The 18,520-nt window shown below is 40.5% G+C and overlaps 1 protein-coding gene across 3 annotated transcripts in view; it reads right to left on the bottom strand.

Annotated features, from left to right (window-relative positions):
• Positions 1 to 18,520, bottom strand: part of DOCK9 (dedicator of cytokinesis 9) — a 283,377-nt gene that overhangs the window by 212,666 nt on the left and 52,191 nt on the right. The window contains exon 1 of one of the 3 annotated variants that reach the window (XM_087435897.1): positions 19 to 72. The exons of the other annotated variants lie outside the window; for them this stretch is intronic. Coding sequence (XP_087292023.1) covers positions 19 to 57 — 39 coding nt within the window. The 5' untranslated portion in view covers positions 58 to 72. Of the gene's footprint in view, positions 1 to 18; positions 73 to 18,520 lie in introns of those variants that run through there. 3 annotated transcript variants of the gene reach the window in all.

Below are 18,520 nucleotides of genomic sequence, written 5' to 3'. Positions count from 1 at the left end.
AGAAATTTATTTTCTCACAATTTCGCAGCCTGAAGTCCAAGGTGAGGGGGCCAGCATGGTTGGTTTCTGGTGAGGCCCCTCATGCTGGCTTGCAGACAGCTGCCTTCTTGATGAGTCCTCACATGTTAGAGAGAGAGAGAGAGAGAGACCTCACTTACTCTTCTTATAAGGCCACAGTCCTATCAGATTAGTGCCCGAACCTTATAACCTCATTTAACTTAATTAATTCCTAAAGACTCCATCTCCAGATGCAGTCACACTGGGGGTTAGGGCTTCAATATATGAATGCCGGGCGGCGGGGGGGAGGCCCACACAATTTAGTACACAGTAACTAATTATATATTTTTTATGAACAATGCTATACATGGATGAAATTCTAGGAGAATTTGCCTCAAAATGTTTAAATTGATGAGTATCTCTGTGTAGCAAACATAGCATGCTTAGTTTCTACAATAAATGTTTATTACCTGTTTATAATTTAACAAAATTAATGAGATGGTAAATTTTAATAAAGCATTGAGGAAAGGTGCAGTACTCTCTCTTGCTAGCTCACGCCGGAAAGGTGCAGTACTCTCTCTTGCTAGCTCACACCGGCGGGACTCACAAAAAGTAGCATCAATAGAGCAGTGCAATCACAGGACGCAGGAAATGGATCTAGGAATCAGAGCAGAATGTTCCTTGAAAACATCAGCCCAATTTACTGCTGTGATCAAAATAGGCAACAAAACCCACTGGGCATCATTAGGAAGGATATTAGAAATAAAATGGAAAACACAGCCTACCCAAAGCTATGGTCCTGTGACCACACCTAGAACCAAAGGCGTGCTCCAGAAGGCAGCCAAGCAGGTTCCTGCTTTCTTACACCTCAAGATAGTTATAACAGCGCAAGAAAAAGTTATGAGAGAACACCTAAAATAATCCAAGATCCAGCCTTTACTTTCCCACTGCCTCAAGCTGACAGGTATCATACTATTTTTCACTTATCACTTGTCATTGATCATACCACTTATCTCCCCTTACCCCCCCAATCCCACCCATCCCCACCTCCAAACAGACACACAGACAAGCACAAGCATGACTGCAGGATCTTATGAACCAGAGATCATATCACCTTCAAGTCTGTTCTCTATGCACAGTGCACATATGATAAATCAAAGGATTTTCATAGCCAATGGGTTCTTTAAATTGGGAAGGACTATTTAGCCTGGGGAGTCTGATAAAATTCTATACAGTAATAAAGGCTGAGAACATGTTGAAGATGTGTAGCAAATCTTATAATAGGAGAACTATGAAAAACTTCAAAGCTTTAAGGAGGTAAGAAAAAAAGATTAAATATTAATTTACAATGGGTAATATTATCACTGTATTATCCCAACATGACACAACAAGAAATTGAAGACAAGAAAGTTTGTTTTCTCCCCATGTGACTTCCAGCAGGTTGCCTTCATTATTGCTCTCTATGAAGCTATTCACAGGGTCCTAGCTGCTGTCAAGGTTATAAGTGAGCAACCTTTTCCACTTCAGTTATAGTCAGCAAAAAGCAAACATGGTACAGAATAATCCCACAGCTCCTCAATTCTTCCAAAGACATGTTAAGAGCGTGGAACATTATATTACTAGCTATGAGTAAAACAGGTCAAGTCCCAGTCAATAAGGCTGCGCCTGTCAGAAACACTCACAGACAGGGAAAAATGGGATTTATAAGCGTTTTGTCTCAGCTTAAGGTGCCCTCCTCGTGGAAAGTCCCCGGGCTGCGCCCTGCCTTCACGCCCTCCGACAGTGCCCTGTATGTCCTATGTGTCAGCCTTCTTCTGACAGGGACGTGAACTTCCTCATTACTTCTGTATGCCCAGCACCTAGCACAAAGAAGCACTCAAGGTTGTTTCTGGAATGAGCTGAACTAATACACTCAATTAATTAGAAAAGGGAGACTTTAGGAAAAATCTATACTCGAGAATAAAATCTATCCCAACTCGGCTTGCTCAAATTTAAGTGTGGTATACTTGCAATTCAGTCAGTCCACAATTGCCAGATAAGCCCATTTCCCAGTGTACTACCCACCCTGTGGCTGACTCATGCCACTTAGATATAAAAGGAACCTTCCTGTAGAAGATCGCACAGCTGCAGCCTTACAAAGCTAAAGTCTATACTCAAGACATTTGATTTTTGCTTCAGAGCTAACCTTAATGATGGCAAAAAGGCTTTTCCTTCACTACATAGTTCTCCATTAGCTTATTAATTTATACTCTGCCTTGTTCCAAAAGGATTTAAAGTGATTTATATAAACACATAGAAAATTAGATTTAAAAGTATTTTAATAAGCAGATGAGAAAAAGCAGACTGTGATAAAATAGTAACACAGGAAAATAAGAAGCAAAGTTTAAGGGCAATATAAAAAAATCATTTTGAAAGAGCCTATATATCTGTTAGAATTGGGTTGCATGTTTGGAACTAACCTTTCTTTTAATAGTCAACTGAAGGGATGGCTGAGGTCAGTTACAAGAATCATAATGTATATAAAATAAAAATAAAGTAGTTCCTCAGGAAAAGCATAACCATCCAGAGTATGAACAGAAAACACTTCTTCCAGGGCTCCTCATAAAGGGAACACTAAAAAATAGAAATAACTATAATAATAGCTAACAAGTAGCACTAACATGTGCAAGACATTGTCCTAAGAACTTCAGACATATTCACTTATATAACAACCCTGTGGTAAGTACTGTTATTATCTGCATTTAATGGGTAAGGAAACTGGAGAAGAGAGAGTTAAATTGCCCAAAGTCGCAAAGCTAGCAAGTTGCGGATCTGGGATTCAAACCCGAAGGCTGGCTCCAGAGTCCGCACTCTTAACCACTGCACTACAGTGCCCCTCTCACCGTTCCAAAAGCAAATGCCCTGAACAACACCCTCATAGGGGACATCATTCTCATCAAGATGTTTCTTATGATGTCCTTCAGTGTAGGCCAAGAGAAAAACACAAAGCTTACTTAGTTCTGGAGCAGCAATTCCATTGGGTCCAAAATGAGGCAGTCCCCGCGTGCCGGTTTCTGACAGATAGGCAGATAGCTGGGATATTTAGTCAGATAGCTGGGATATTTAGAGTCTCTAGAAAAATGGGGTGGCTTCAAGCCCTTCAGGCTATCCTTCATGAATATCCCTTTTCCTCCACAAGGTTTGGTACACACTGAGTAGCCGGGGTGGAGGGTTATACTCTGAGGAGCAGGTGAAATACAGCTCTCACCTGCTGACTGTTAAGGTAGAGCCACAGGCTAAAGTCACCAACTCAGCTGGAGGAAGGACAGACACCTTCCCAACCAAGATGAGGAGCCTGACGAGCACCCATATCTGCCTGAAGATAAGGTCAGCCTACCTTTGCATGGAGGTGACCCAAGGGAGTGCCAATGGGTAGGACTCCCTTTAGAAAGGGTTTGGCTGGTTCAAACCAAAGGATGAAAAGATCCCCAAATGCCTATGTCCTAGCACAGGTCTCAACAGAGCTAGTCTGGATAACATCCAAAAATAGTATCATCAATTGTCACTCACGACCACAGCAAACCCATGGAACATTCAGCCTTGGACCACATAACTTCTTGGTGTAGCTAGAGGACAAAAGCATTGTAATATAACTCTACAGAGCTGCAAGGTCAACAGGCTAGATTAAAGACAAGACAGTTATTGTTTAGGGGAAACTGCAAAAAATTTGGAAAAATACTTTGATTTTAGAATAAGTGATTATAACCCATCTTCTCAACAGCTTCTCCAAGTTCAACCATTTCACCAGCATTCACTCATTAACTGAGCACTTATTACAAATCAGGCATTCTTCTAGCTGTTGGGCAGAGTGGTGAATAAAAGAGACAAAAATTCCTGCCATCATAAATCTTATTCTTGTTGTAAATACTGTAAGTAACTGTAAGTAACACTTACTATTAATTCCTATTACTATACTTATGCTATTATTCTGACCAAATGTACATCAGGTTAAGATAAATATTATGAAGAAACTATGGCAGGGAATCAGAGAAGGGTATGCGGGGGGTGCTGCCAGATTACACCAGTGGTCATGGAAGCCTCATTGAGAAGGGGAAATTTGAGCAAAGCCCTGCAGGAGGCAGGAATGAAGCAGGTAAATGCCTGGGTAGAGATGTCTCAGGAGGAGAGAAGATCAAGGCAGCCTGAGAGGCCAGAGGGAAGGAAGGGATGAGGAGAGAGCCAGAAGTAAACGGGTGGCGAGGAGGAAGTAGCAAGCAGTGGGCATGCTGGGGATGGACCTAGAGGCCACTGTAAGGATTCTGGATTTAACTGGGCAGAGGAGTGACAGTCTGACTTTCCTTTTCAAAGGATCACTGTCTGCTGCATGGAGAAGAGGGCCCAGAGTCAAGCACAGCAGCAGGGAGACCAGTTAGGAGTGAGCGGGCACATCTTTCCACCCACAGCACCTTGGCCACACGCAAGCACAGTCATGTCATCTTCCTCGGTCTGCTAGTGCGGGCAAGGGTGGGGAGCAGAGAGCACCTGACCCAGTGCACAGGAGCAGTGTTTCAAAATCCAGCCCCAGAATGCCGACAGAGCCCCTGGCAGGCTATTATTCCCTCAGGCAATAAAATAAGAAGAAAAATAAGCAGTCTCTCAAAGGCAGGTTAACCAAAGACAGGTCAGTGTGGCCTGAGGGGGCAGGAGCTTGTAGCATTGGAGAGGCATTGCCATTACTCGCCAGGTAGTCCCAGGGCTGTCAGGGTTATGGATTACACTAATGGGATGGACGCCGTAATGAGCGAGTTCTTCTAATCTCTAATACCAGTTATTCTCAAAAGCCTATTCCAAAATACATTATAGTTTAAAATATTTAATAGTTAATACAGCACCACTTAAATTCCATACCCACACATAGCACTGCCTTCCAAAATGCATCTGATGCTCAAATGATGCTCTCCTCTTCTTCCTCCCAAGTATTTGAGAGCTAATGTCACATAAGCCCCTCCACAAAATGTACTCTCTCTTGGGGCTTCTGCAAGGCTGGGGCGAACTGATCTGATCACAAGGTACACATGGCACACAAGCATTCCCTCTTGGTCTCAGACGGCAGCCTAATGACCAGAAAGGGTTTGGGGGCTTCCACAGACCTCGCCCTTGCCATACCGAGCAGCTGCTGGCCAGACTCACATGCAGAAACTCATACATATTATTCTCACTTGTTTTGATAAAAACTGTGATAAGAACAGAAGGGAAAATGGCAAGGCATCCTGAGGGAGGAGGAGACCAATATGCAGCTTTCTCATGAGCCAGGTATTTGTGAGAAGGCCATGGAAAGGCACACCCATCTGTGACTTGACACCTCCTCGTGCATTGTGAAGGGAGGAAAGAACTCAGGAATGTCATGTCAAACTAACCTTTCTTTTACTCTCAAGAGCCTTCACCCAAAAACATCATAGAGAGTTGGATTTAAAATAATAAAACTATAAATATTTCTCATACCCATTACAGTTTTCTTTCTTTCTCCCTTTAAATTTCTCCCCCTGAATCGAAGGACTGACCACAAGCCATTAGTAAGAAAAATCTAGCCAGGTAAAAGACTAGGATATAAACGGATGGAATAATTCACTATCACTGGTAGAGGATTCACTACATAATACCCTAAATACACGCTTTGCCAAGTATTATTTCTGGGACTATACGAAGAACATGTAAGCTCATAAAGCTAACTTAGAAAACCATTCTGTAATCAAATATCTTACTCCAGCTCCTCTCTCTGTATGTATTTAGCTTTGATTAATACATGGCATTCTCACACATATAAACAGGCACCTCATAATTTAAACTTAAGGCCTCTAATTATCCATTTATACACACAGGCTACACATATATAAGCATACTGAAGTCAATATATTTGCTTTTCAAGTAAAGACTAGTTTATTCTAACACCATCAAACTACTTGTTAATTAAGCAAGATAGCATTTACCAGACAGGAGGAGATCAATAGTTCTGAATCTTCTTTTGTCCAATTGTATGCTGTATATTCAAGAGCATTATTCTCTCCTTGCTGTTTGCACATATAAGCACAGTTTCTTTCAAAAACAGTGCGGATGCCTTTAAACAGAATCACACTAGTAGTGCAACCCATCCCCAAGGTGTGGATGTTCAGATTTCTAGCAATCTCTACTCCATTGCCACATCATCGTCCTTGGCTCTTCAGAGCAGGCTCCCACTGTACCATCTTCATGACAGGCAGTTGCCGGCACCGGAACAGAAGGGAAGCTCCGAGCTGTCGTACTAGAATCCGCTCCTGCCCAACAGCCTGACAAAAAAAATCCAGGCTGCTGGTGTAAAACAGGAGGGGTGGTGCAAAAACAAGATGACACACCTCACATGCACCAAAACCTTCAAAGTATCATTTTTCCAGTAGATTGCTTCATTGTTGATACAAAAGAACAAGCAGAAGATTTACATGTGGTTACTGAAAAACTGCCAGCTCCTGTGATTTGCTTGAGATTGTTCTGAATCTCAGAACCTGCCCAAAATGAAAAAGACGGTGCCAGACAGCCACCCTGCTGCAGATGCTGCTGGAAGGCACAAAGAATGTTCATCTGCTGCAAAAATCATTCTCCCAGAATGCTTAGCCTAGCATCTATATTAGCAAACATCTCTTTCCTTGACCTAAATATGCTGTTTGTTTAATCCTACATCAGCAAGGAAGAGAGAAGCAAAAGAAAAAAAGTCCAAAAACGAGAGAAATCACTAAGATGACTGCTGCTATGGAAACATGTGTAAGCCACTTCAAATAACCTTTTGCGTATATGGGTAACAGCTTGCTGACTGCAAACCACAAGGGAACACAAAATTGCTGTGTCGCTCTTGACTTCTGCCCATTTCCACTCTTTGCTAGAGAGAGGGCTAGCAAGTTTTCACTGCTTAAAAGGATTCTCCCATCTCTGGTACCCAAAGATGCAAATGAGAACATTGATAAAGGGTTACCTGTCAGGCTGAACACACAGCTTCTAAAGCAGCGCTACAGTATGCAATGGTAAATATACACTGAAGTTCCACAGTCAGCATGGTTATTATTTTTTGGTGCATTAGTAATCCAGATCCTTCCCTTGCAGACTGAATTCAGTGACACTATACTACCTTATGTGTACCTTTGCGGATGGCTAATAGGGAGGCTTGTCATTGATATAATACTGAGATGACTCTTGCCATTTTCCTTCTAAAAAATGAAAAGCGAATTATGTAAAAAGCCCATGAGGAACACACAGGGAAATCTCTCCCATCCACAACATGCATCTAGAAAAAAGGGACTGTTCTTTTAAGATCTGTACTGATATTATTCTTTATTTCACAAGGCAACGGATGGTTCTCATCTTCTATCTATAGATTTCAAAGTTAGAGTGAATTAGAATGATTGAGTACCTACAGGCTGGTAACAGAAACCTGTGTAATGTAGTAAAAGCAGATCTTTAAAGAACACCACACAGTCATGTAATCCCAAAATTTCTGATTTTTATTGCTAGTTTACTTGTTAGGCTCCACAAATAGGCAAAAATCTAGGCTTTGTCTATCTCCTGCATTTTTATGCAAAAATCTAATAGTCACCGGAGATCAAAGGAGTAGAGACACTGGCCACACACAAAAAAACAGAGTAACTATATGTGGTCTAGAGTGTTCTGCTTCAGAATTCTGTAATTCTGGTAATTCTGTTAAAACAGAGCTAGAGTGTGCAAGATTACACCCAAATCCAGACATGGGAAGATCCAAGTCTTCATGCAACATCACAATGCTGGCAGATAAATAATGTGGAAACTCACCTACACAGAAACTGAATACTGGAGACTATAAAACACTTAAACACATGGGTTAAAATTATCTGTTTTGAGAATTCAGAAAATCCACCCATTAACCTGACTTCTGTACTGCAAGGGAAACAATTTAAAAAGTAATAGTCATTGAAAATAAAGATGGTACCTAGAAATTAAACTTAATTTATTATTATTACCTATTTTAGACATCCTATGCAGAAGCCAGGGAATATTACCTGAGATATAAAAGATTATGTTTGAACTTTACAAAGGATTATAAATGATAATGAAGCAAATTTGAAGCTGCTAGTATATTCTATTTGATTTACTTTAAAAAAAACTCTAAGTTAATATTTAAAACAATGGGAGAGAATAGAACAATTTCCTAACAATCATTCAGAAGAAAAAGAAATGTTTCCTAGAGATATATTAATAAGCAGTTAAGCAACTGTATGAATTTAAAATATTAATCATTTTCCAACCGACAAAATTAGTGGCCAAGAAAAACAACAAAAAAATATTCAGAGTGAAGGATTCAAAAAGGCCAAGAAACAGGTTTCATGCTAATAGAAGCATGACAAAATGAACCATTCAAAATGTGTATTCTATTTCACTGCTTTTTTTGCATCAGAATGATCTTGGATTGGTCTAAAATGATAATTAGCATGAGTTTCATCAGAGGACACGAATAGATGGATGTTATCTATTAGCAAGCAGTTCAGCCACCCACGGAGTACATATTTCAATTTGGGGATCACATTAACTCTCACATCTTTAAATGTCACCTCTAATTTACACAACTCCTAAGACTGGATGTCCGCCCTTGACTCCCTTTTGAGAGTCATGTCTTCCTCTCATGCTAATAATATTACCTGACTTTCCCATCACTGCCTCACACTCAGATGTTCCAAATCAATCTTTTTTTTTAATCATCTTTTAATATGACAACCTAGCATGGAGTATATCCAATCAATGGAGTATTATTGAGGCATTAAAAGAAATGAAGTACCAATGCATGCTACAATCCATACTGACCCTGAAAAACATTACGCAGAGTGAAAGAAGCCAGTCACAAAAGTCCTCATATTATACGCTTCTATTCAAATGAAATGTCCACAACAGGCAAATCCAGAGATAGAAAGTAGATCAGTGGTTACCAAAGAAGATGGAGTCGGGGGGTGTCTGCTAACAGGTATGGAATTTCTTTTAGGAGTAATAAAATGCTCAGAAATTAGAGTGTTTCTAACATAATACACTATCTATACACAATATATAGTCTGTGAATATACTAAAAACTATTGGACTGAACACTCAAAAAATGTAAATTTTATAGTCTGTGAATGTAATAAAGAGCTTGACTCCGTTTTTGATGTTTTACTGCTGACAGCTTTTAAGTCTCACCCCTCTTCCTACCCTACTGTCCCACATTTGGGGAAGGTGAAACGAAGTTCCAGGTGGCTCACTCCTTCAGTGCCAGCGGGAAATTCAAACCACTGGTAGGAACCCTTACCCCGGCCCCATGCCCTAACCACTACAAAAACTCCAAGCCAGTCTCCTTTCCCTGTTCTTTCAAGCCATTTTAGAACCTGCTTGGGAGCTGCCCTGCTCTACCCAGAGTGCTTCATTATGTGAGCAACAAACCTTTAACACCCTCTCGGTGTACGTATGTCTGCTGTCATTTGTCTCAACATCCAAGGCAAATTTTTGGGGGAGTGGGGCCCATCCTGTTTCTGTGGAGTGGCCCCAACAGTGATTACATCTCAATAAAGCTGTTATTAAAAACGGGAGAGGGGAGGAGGAAAACATCTGCTCTGCCCACTCCATAAGGTTGTCAAGTTCAAATAAGAAAAGAGGAGAGAACTCAACCAAGAAATTGCTATAAACATGTAAGTAGCTATTGTTTTATACTTCACAAAGGATTTACTGCATAACTTGAAAACAGCCACCCTGCTGAATGAACTAACAACTACTAAATGTTACTTTGGCCCCCTTCTGAGGAACACACTAACCATGTAACGTGGGACGTGGCTGGGGCTGACCCCAACGTGTGCATTTGAGACCTGGGAACGGGGGTCCTCGCTGTACAAACCACTAGAAAGAGTGGTGGGCCTGGAGGACAGCAGTACACATAGGAGTTTTAGACCCCTGAGAGAGCACCAGTCTGCATTAATTCTGTCTGTACTACTGGTGAAACAAATTAATTTTGCTAAAAATGTATCTCTAAAGTCATGACCACATAAAATACTAGAGTCAGGTCTGCTGCTAACTATGGTATTTAATAGCATTTACTAGTTCTCAAAAGTAGAGAACACAAAGTTACACAGGTATCTCCACGTTGGTGCTAGAATATCAGGAAGGCAACCAGTCCTTGTGGGGTGCTCTGAATACATGGCACCGAGAGACCAAGTAAAAAGGAGTGGAAGAAACCAAAGTGGCTCCACAGAACCGAGGGTGGTGGTCTTCCAGAGAAGACCAGAGTCTCTCAAAATAGAGGAGAGAATCCTCCTTTTTTTGGCAGGAGACCAAGTTAAACAGCTTTTAAAATAAAACAAATCTCCTAAAGGAAGAAAAGTCTGAGTTAGGAAAACAACCTACTTGCTGGTAGGAACGTAAAATGGTGCAGCCACTGTGAAACAGAGTATGGAAATACCTCACAAAATTAAACAGAGAATTACCATATGATCCAGCAATTCCACTTCTGGGTAGACACCCAAAAGAACAGACAGCAGAGTTTCGAGGAGATATTTGTATACCCATGTTGATAGCAACATCATTCACAACAGTCCAGAGGTGGAAGTAACCTAAGTGTCCATCAACAGATGAATGGATAAACAGAATGTGGTATCTACATATAACGGGATATTATTCAGCCTTTTTAGGAAGGAAATTCGGACACATGCTACAAAGTGGATGAACCTTGAGGACATTATGCTAAGTGAAATAAGGCAGACACAAAAGAACAAATACTGTATGATTCCACGCATGAGATATGTAGAATAGACTAATTCATAGAGACAAGTAGAATGGTGGTAACCAGGGGCTGGGGGAGGGGGAAATGCAGTCTTGTTATTTAACTTAATGGATACAGAGTTTGTTTGGGATGATGAAAAGTTCTGGATATGAGAAATAAAACCACACATATACGGACAGCTAATTTTCTTTTTTAAATTTATTTATTTATTTTTCCCCCAAAGCCCCAGTAGATAGTTGTATGTCATAGCTGCCCATCCTTCTAGTTGCTGTATGTGGGACGAGGCCTCAGCATGGCCGGAGAAGCGGTGCATCGGTGTGCACCTGGGATCCGAACCCAGGCCGCCAGCAGCGGAGCGCGCACACTTAACCGCTAAGCCACGGGGCTGGCCCTTGGACAGCTAATTTTCGACAAAGGAGCTAAGAACATGCAATGGAGAAAGGAAAGTCTCTTCAATAAATGGTGGTGGGAAAACTGGACAGCCACATGCAAAAGAATGAAAGTGGACCATCTGCTATCGCCATTCACAAAAATTAACTCAAAATGGATCAAAGACCTGAAGGTGAGACGTGAAACTATAAAACTCATAGAAGAAAATATAGGCAACACACTATTTGACATTGGTCATAAAGGAATCTTTTCGGATGTCATGCCTAATAAGACTAGGCAAACTAAAGAAAAAATAAGCAAGTGGGATTTATGTAGAAGTGGGACTTCTACAAGACAAATGAAACCAAGATCAAAATGAATAGACAACCTATCAGCTGGGAGAAAATACTCGCAAAACATATATCTGACAAGGGGTTAATCTCCATAATATATAAAGAACTCACACAACTGAACAACAAAAAAACAAACAACCCGATCAAAAAATGGGCAGAGGAAATGAACAGACATTTCTCCAAAGAAGATATACAGATGGCCAATAGGCACATGAAAAGACATTCAACATCACTAATCATCAGGGAAATGCAAATCAAAACAACACTAAGATATCACCTCACGCCTGTTAGAATGGCTATAATCACCAAGACAAAAAGCAACAAATGTTGGAGAGGATGTGGAGAAACAGGAACCCTCATACACAGCTGGTGGGAATGCAAACTGGTGCAGCCTCTATGGAAAACGGTATGGAGATTTCTCAAAAAATTAAAAACAGAAATATCTTATGACCCAGCTATCCCACTACTGGGAATCTATCCAAAGAGGCTTATGCACCCCTATGTTCATCACAGCATTATTCACTATAGCCAAGACATGGAAGCAACGCAAGTGTCTCTCAACTTATGATTGGATCAGGAAGATGTGGTGTATATATATACAATGGAATACTACTCAGCCATAAAGAAAGACAAAATCGTCCCATTTGCAACAACATGGATGGACCTGGAGGGTATTATGTTAAGTGAAATAAGCCAGAAAGAGAAGGACAAACACTGTATGATCTCACTCATATGTGGAATATAAACCAACACATGGACAGAGAAAACTGTATTGTGGTTACCAGGGGCAATGGGGGTAGGGGGTGGGCACAAGGGGTGAAGGGAGACATGTATATGGTGATCAACAAACAAAAATGTACAACCAAAACTTCACAATGTTATAAACTATTAAGACATCAATAAAAAAAAATTTCTGGATATGGATGGGTGCACAACAATGTGAATATACTTAATGCCACTGAACTATATACTTAAAAACAGTTAAAATGGTAAATTTTATGTATCTTACCACAATAAAAAAAAAAAAAAAGAAAGAAAACCAACTTATTCACTAGGCACTGCTTTCCTATGACTTCCAGAAACAAGTGATGCAAAATAACAGAAAACCAGGAGGATAACTAGTCTTTTCTCCCCTTCTCTCCCTCCTAGAAAGAGCAGACAAGCCCAAGGAAAACACCTCATAATGTTTATTTACTAACTAGTTCCTTATTCCATTTGGTAATGAACTTCTCAGAAAAACCCTTCGGACTACGTACCAGCACAGAAAAAACATAGCTGAGATTTAAATTCCTGATTCATAGACAACTTCTACTTCTTTCATTGCGAGCTACAAAATGAGCAAACTAACAGAGCTTATACGGGTTCCAATTTATCCCTCAGCTCAGGAAGCTGCAGGCAAAGTCAGAACTTCAAGTACTGTCATGAGAGATAACAGAGCAAAATCATGGTTTCTGAGAGAGCTCAGTTCTTTGAAGAGAAACCAATAAATCCATAAATGCTGATCCTATGTCAAATATGAGAAGGTGCCAAGAGTTCACCTATTTGCAAAGCTTTACACCCTCACTGAAAGCATCTGCAGGGGTGGGGCTCAGTGGAGGGAGGCTGATGGCACAGAAGATGGCAGTGAATACACTAAACACCAATGTCCAACTGTCAATGAGATGCTAACTGAAAAACAAGGAAGCCCAGCATACTCACAATGACATAATAAAATCAGAACTCACAGTGAACTCTTCTTGGCCTCCACCAGCCTCTTCAAATGAAATTCTATTTTAGGCAGATATCTGAAAAGATCACTTAGCAGTAAAGTGTACGGAATTTAAACAACAGAAGAGGCACACAACATAATTCATGTACAAATGCACTCACGAAACAGTTTATGTGCTTCCAATATGGAGTTATGCCTGTTGGAAAGTCACTCTTACACATGAAGTAAGAGACTAAAATTCCAATTCTACACACCTCAATTACTTGTATCTTGTATTTTAGCAGCTGAGTATTTTAAATCTTTACAGTCATTGTGTCAGTATAGAAATATTGCCTCAACATGAAGAAAAATTCCTCGAGGGTAAAAAGAAAAGCATAAACATAAAATTTGAGTTTGCCATTTTAACAACTATTGCAATGGAGTCAGATTTTCAATTAGACAATCAAAAGATAAACAATAAGAAATAAAGATACTACAGTGGTTACCTCGCCAAAATATGGGAGGGAAAATGCAATTTTTCAAAATAGTCCTATGGTTTTCAAAAAGCAGAATGAAGAGATACAAAATAAAATACATACTCCTTTGTCTGGTCTTCTAGTCAGGTCAGAAGGAACTAGATATATCATATGTCCCCGCTTACGGAGGCTCATAAAACCCCATTCTCTACCTGACTCCTTACAAGGTTTTAATCTCTTTTTACAAAGATACAAAATTCAGAATCTTCATAAGATTTTCTTTTATATACAGTCTATGGTTGGGTTATGGCTTAACTGTAATTATGTTTTAAAAGAATGTTACTTCGACCAAACATTCCCTGATACATGAGTCGATTTCACTAGGTCAGAGAGTAGAAAATTTTTCGGGGAAACCACAGATTATAGATATTGCCATCCCTCCATGCCAATTAAAAACTAATAGGACCCCAAAAAGATATACAAATGGCCAAAAAGCAAATGAAGTCATTGGAGAAATGCAAATCAAACCATGAGATAGCACTTCACACCCACTAGGATGGCTAAAATCAAAAAGACAGATAATGACAAAATGTTGGTGGGGTTGTGGAGAAACAAGATCGCTCGTACACTCTTGGTGGGTATGTAAAGTAGGGCAGCTGCTTTGGAAAACAGTCTGGCAGTTCCTCAAATGGTTCAACATAAAATTACCACATGATCCAGCAATTCCACTCCTAGCTATATACCCAAGAGAGGTGAAAACATGTCCACAAAAAAACTTGTATATGAATGTCCTTAACAGTATTATTCATAATAGCCAAAAAGTGGAAATAACCCATATGTCTATCAACTGATGAATGGATAAACAAAATGTGGTATAGCCATACAATGGGAGAGTATTCAGCCATAAAAAGGAATAAAGACTGATAAGCTACATCATACATGAATCTTGAAAATATTATGCTTAGTGAAAGAAGCCGGTCACAAAGGACCACATATTGCATGATTCCATTGGTATGAAATGTCCAGAACAGGCAAATCTATAGAGATAGAAAGTAGATTAGTGGTTGCCTACAGCTAGGGGGCTGGGTAGGGTAAAATTGGGCAGCAACAGCTAAGGGGTACAAGGTTTCTTTTGGAGATAATAAAAATGTTCTAAAATTGATTATATGATGGATGTACAAATGTAAATATACTGAAAACCACTGGATTGCACACTTTAAATGGGTGCATCGTACAGTATGTGAATCACATCTTCATAAAGCTGTTTTTAAAAAAACAGATAGGGCCGGCCCAGTGGCGTAGTGGTTAAATTCACACGCTCTGCTTCTGCGGCCGGGAGTTCACAGGTTCGGATCCCAGGCGCAGGGGGAGTGGGGGGGGCACCACTTATCAAGCCATGCTGTGGCAGGCGTGCCACGTATAAAGAAGAGGAAGATGGGCATGGATGTTAGCCCAGGGCCACTATTCCTCAGCAAAAAGAAGAGGACTGGCAGCAGATTTTAGCTCAGGGCTAATCTTCCTCACCAAACAAACAAACAAACAAACAGGATATATCAGGGCACACCTATAAAAAGCTGAGTTTCTCTTGAAGGCATTCTATCTTCAACATAGTTATCTCCCCAAAACATATCACTACCTCCAACACAGTGAATTCCCAAAAGCACTCCTGGCACTTTACATGTGAGAGTACAGAAGAGAATGATAAGATGATTTCTTCAACAAGGGCCAGTTAAAGCTATTCTGCTTTAAATTTACAGAGCACTTAGGAGAAACCTCTTGTCTGGTCAATAACTTTGGCTCATTCATTTTGTTTGGCAAGGTCTGGGCCTGAGGGCCAAGCCATCTATCTCAATTCATTCAAAGAAATTTATTTTCCAGATAGTTTCCCACAAAATTTCCATCTCTGCTTTAACCACAAGGCTCTCAAGATCCAAGAAAAAAATATCATTTGGAAAAAAGTCAGAGGAGAGGTGGAAAAAGATTATTAACAGGGTTCTGAAATTTTATTCAAATCACAAAATCGACTCTATTTAGGTCATTCTAGTCACCCGAACAACGTAGGAGATTTAAATTTTAAATGTAAATTTTAATGTAAAATTTAAAGAAAAACACACACAAATAGCGCTGGGCACATCTTTAGCAGGATATGTTACATGAGCCTAATGCCGGCTACATGCCAGACGCTGAGCACAGAATTCAGCCACATGGTCTCATTTAATCTTCTGAACAACTCTACAAGTTAAGTTCTACAGGTGATCTCACTCATGATTGCCATCTTTTGATCTTGTTACAAGTAAACAAGATTTCCACAGAAACCCATCCTCATGTGTAGGACCACGGAGGGACTGCAATCAACACTGACATCAGGGGAGTGAGACTAATAAACCACAGGGGGGTTGGAGGTAAGTAACCCACAAGCTCAAATGTCTCCTTAGACCAGTAGGCTTTCAAAGAACTGTCACTATGAATTATATTAATGAATGATTTTTAAATCATGATACAGTAAATGTGTATAACAATATTTCCCTAAAAAACTTTGTACCCTTACCACATGTGTTACACTATAATTTTCTATTCCAGGTTTATCTCACCTATTCTAGCTCATTGGAAGGAAGAAAAGAAAGGAAGGAAGGGAAGAAGGAAGAGAGGAAATTGGTCATAGCCCACTCAAGTGTTTTCAGGACCACTATGGCTCATGGCCTACAGTGTGAAAAACACCAAGCATACCAGTTATTAAGTAGTTGTAATTCACCAGTGTCACGATATATCCCATTACCTACAAGCAGCTGGCCCAATAGACGAATGGAATGGCCTACTGAAGACAGCAGTTGTAAAATAACAGTCTGAAAGAATGGTGTTCTATCTCACACAATATAGTATATGCTGTGAATCAGCTCTCTCTCCCCAGGTGGAAAGATACTCGTCTAGGAATCAAGGGATAGAATAGGAGTGGCCCCTCTCACTATTACCCTAATAACATACTCCATCCTTGCTGGTACGGAAGTCCTGATTTTAAAGGGAAGGGAGACAACAACTGTACTCTCCATTAAATTAAATTAAAATAGGAGACTCTCCATTAAAGGGAGACAACAATTGTACAATGAATCAGAAGGTGAGACTGCCACCTGGCCATCTGGGGCTCCTCAAACTGCTGAACCAAAGGCAAATGAGGAGGATACTCTACCAGCTAGGGTAACAGGAAACTGGTTGCTGCCTCCCTAAGGGTCAGGAAGGACTGTGCCTGGAACCCAGGGTGAATTCTTCAGAGCACCTCTTAGCGCTTCTATCTCTAACAATAAAAGTTCATGGAAAACTACAGCAATGCAAAGGCAGATCCACCGTGAATTCAGACTTTCAGGTGAAGAACTATAATGAGTTCAGGTCCTGGCTGGGGGCAAAGGAAATATGGAATAATAGGAGAATAAAGATATAAATATCCACTACTACCAAATGACCAGTTAGAGAAATGAGCACTGAAGCAGCTATACATATTTCCTCCCTGTTTGGGTGTGTGTGTGTTTGTGTGTGTACCAACGTCTTCTCTTCTCTCTCTTCCTCTTGTATTATTTTATACAAGTGTTGCTGAAACTTAACTCTACAATTTAGACTTTGGGTAACATATATTTATGCGGGACTGCAACTTAAGGATTTATTAACAAAGGATTTTTAATTAACAAAGTCCAGAAATGAATAATGTGACTCTCTCTCAGAGATGGATACAGTGACTAAGGAGACTTTGTGACTCCTTGTTTTGAGAAGCCAGTGAGAACACCTTCATTTGTGTGAAGGATATCTACATTCTGTTAGGCTGACAGAGTCATTTTCATTGTATGGAAGTTCAAATATGTGTAGAACGGTGGGTCTGCATGCTGAGTAGTCAAAGGGATAGCCTGTGCCAGTTCTGGAGCTACTGTCTCCCTGCTCCAACCCCACCCTTCCATACTCAGCTCTGGGACACTAGAGCTGGCACTCTGAAAACCACACTCTGTTTCACCAGTTGGCTCCATTAGGCTCGCCACCAGGGGGCACCATAAGGAGATGGCAAGCTGGGCAGGAGAAGCTTGCCCCTTGGTGCCTACTTCCTGCTGGCTTTGGTTCCAGTGTCACCCAGCAACACGGCTTCCCCCCCACACACAGCAGCAGTTCTTTCCTGTGCAGCAGCTAAATCAGGTTAGCAGTTTTTCCAGCACTTACAGAACCATCCTCATGCCCTCCCTCGCAGAAACACCATCACCAGCCACCTAGCACCCACTCCTCAGAGGTCTGGGTTTCAGCACCCACTGCTCAGGAGGGTCTGGGCTCCTCTCTTAGGTTCTAAGATTTAATAACACAGTCTCATCCCCTGGTTCCCCCAGCCCTAGGGCTGATGGCTGCTTCCTGAAGCCACTACCTCTATGATATGTTAGGTTCTCCTTCACCTTTTCAGTTCCTACTTATTATACCTAATAATTCTTTATATTTAATTCTCTCTGATAAAATAATTGGCATGATTTCTGTTTCCTGGCTGGACCCTGACTGTTATACCACACTAGGTACTAAACAGTTTTAAAAGACTAGCATCACCGAAAAAGATATAAGAATGGCAAACAAGCATATAAAAAGATGCTCAACATCATTAGTCATTACAGAAATGCAAATTATAGCTGTAACGATATCCCACTACATACCTATTAGGATGCCTAAAATTTTTAAAGATTGGCCATACTAAGTATTGGCAAGAATGGGGAGCAGCTGGAACCCTCATATATTGCAGGCAGAACCACTTTGAGAAACAGTTTAACAGTGCCTAAAAACGTTAAATAAAGAGTAACCATATAATCTAGCAATTCCACTCCTAGGTATCCACCCAAGAAAAATGAAATACATG

The sequence above is a fragment of the Ceratotherium simum genome, chromosome 10, assembly GCF_057802395.1.
Source record: "Ceratotherium simum simum isolate JZ-2026a chromosome 10, ASM5780239v1, whole genome shotgun sequence".
Lineage (NCBI taxonomy): Eukaryota > Metazoa > Chordata > Mammalia > Perissodactyla > Rhinocerotidae > Ceratotherium > Ceratotherium simum.
Note: the sequence above shows the minus strand (reverse complement) of the source record. Positions and strands in the feature narration are given on the sequence as shown.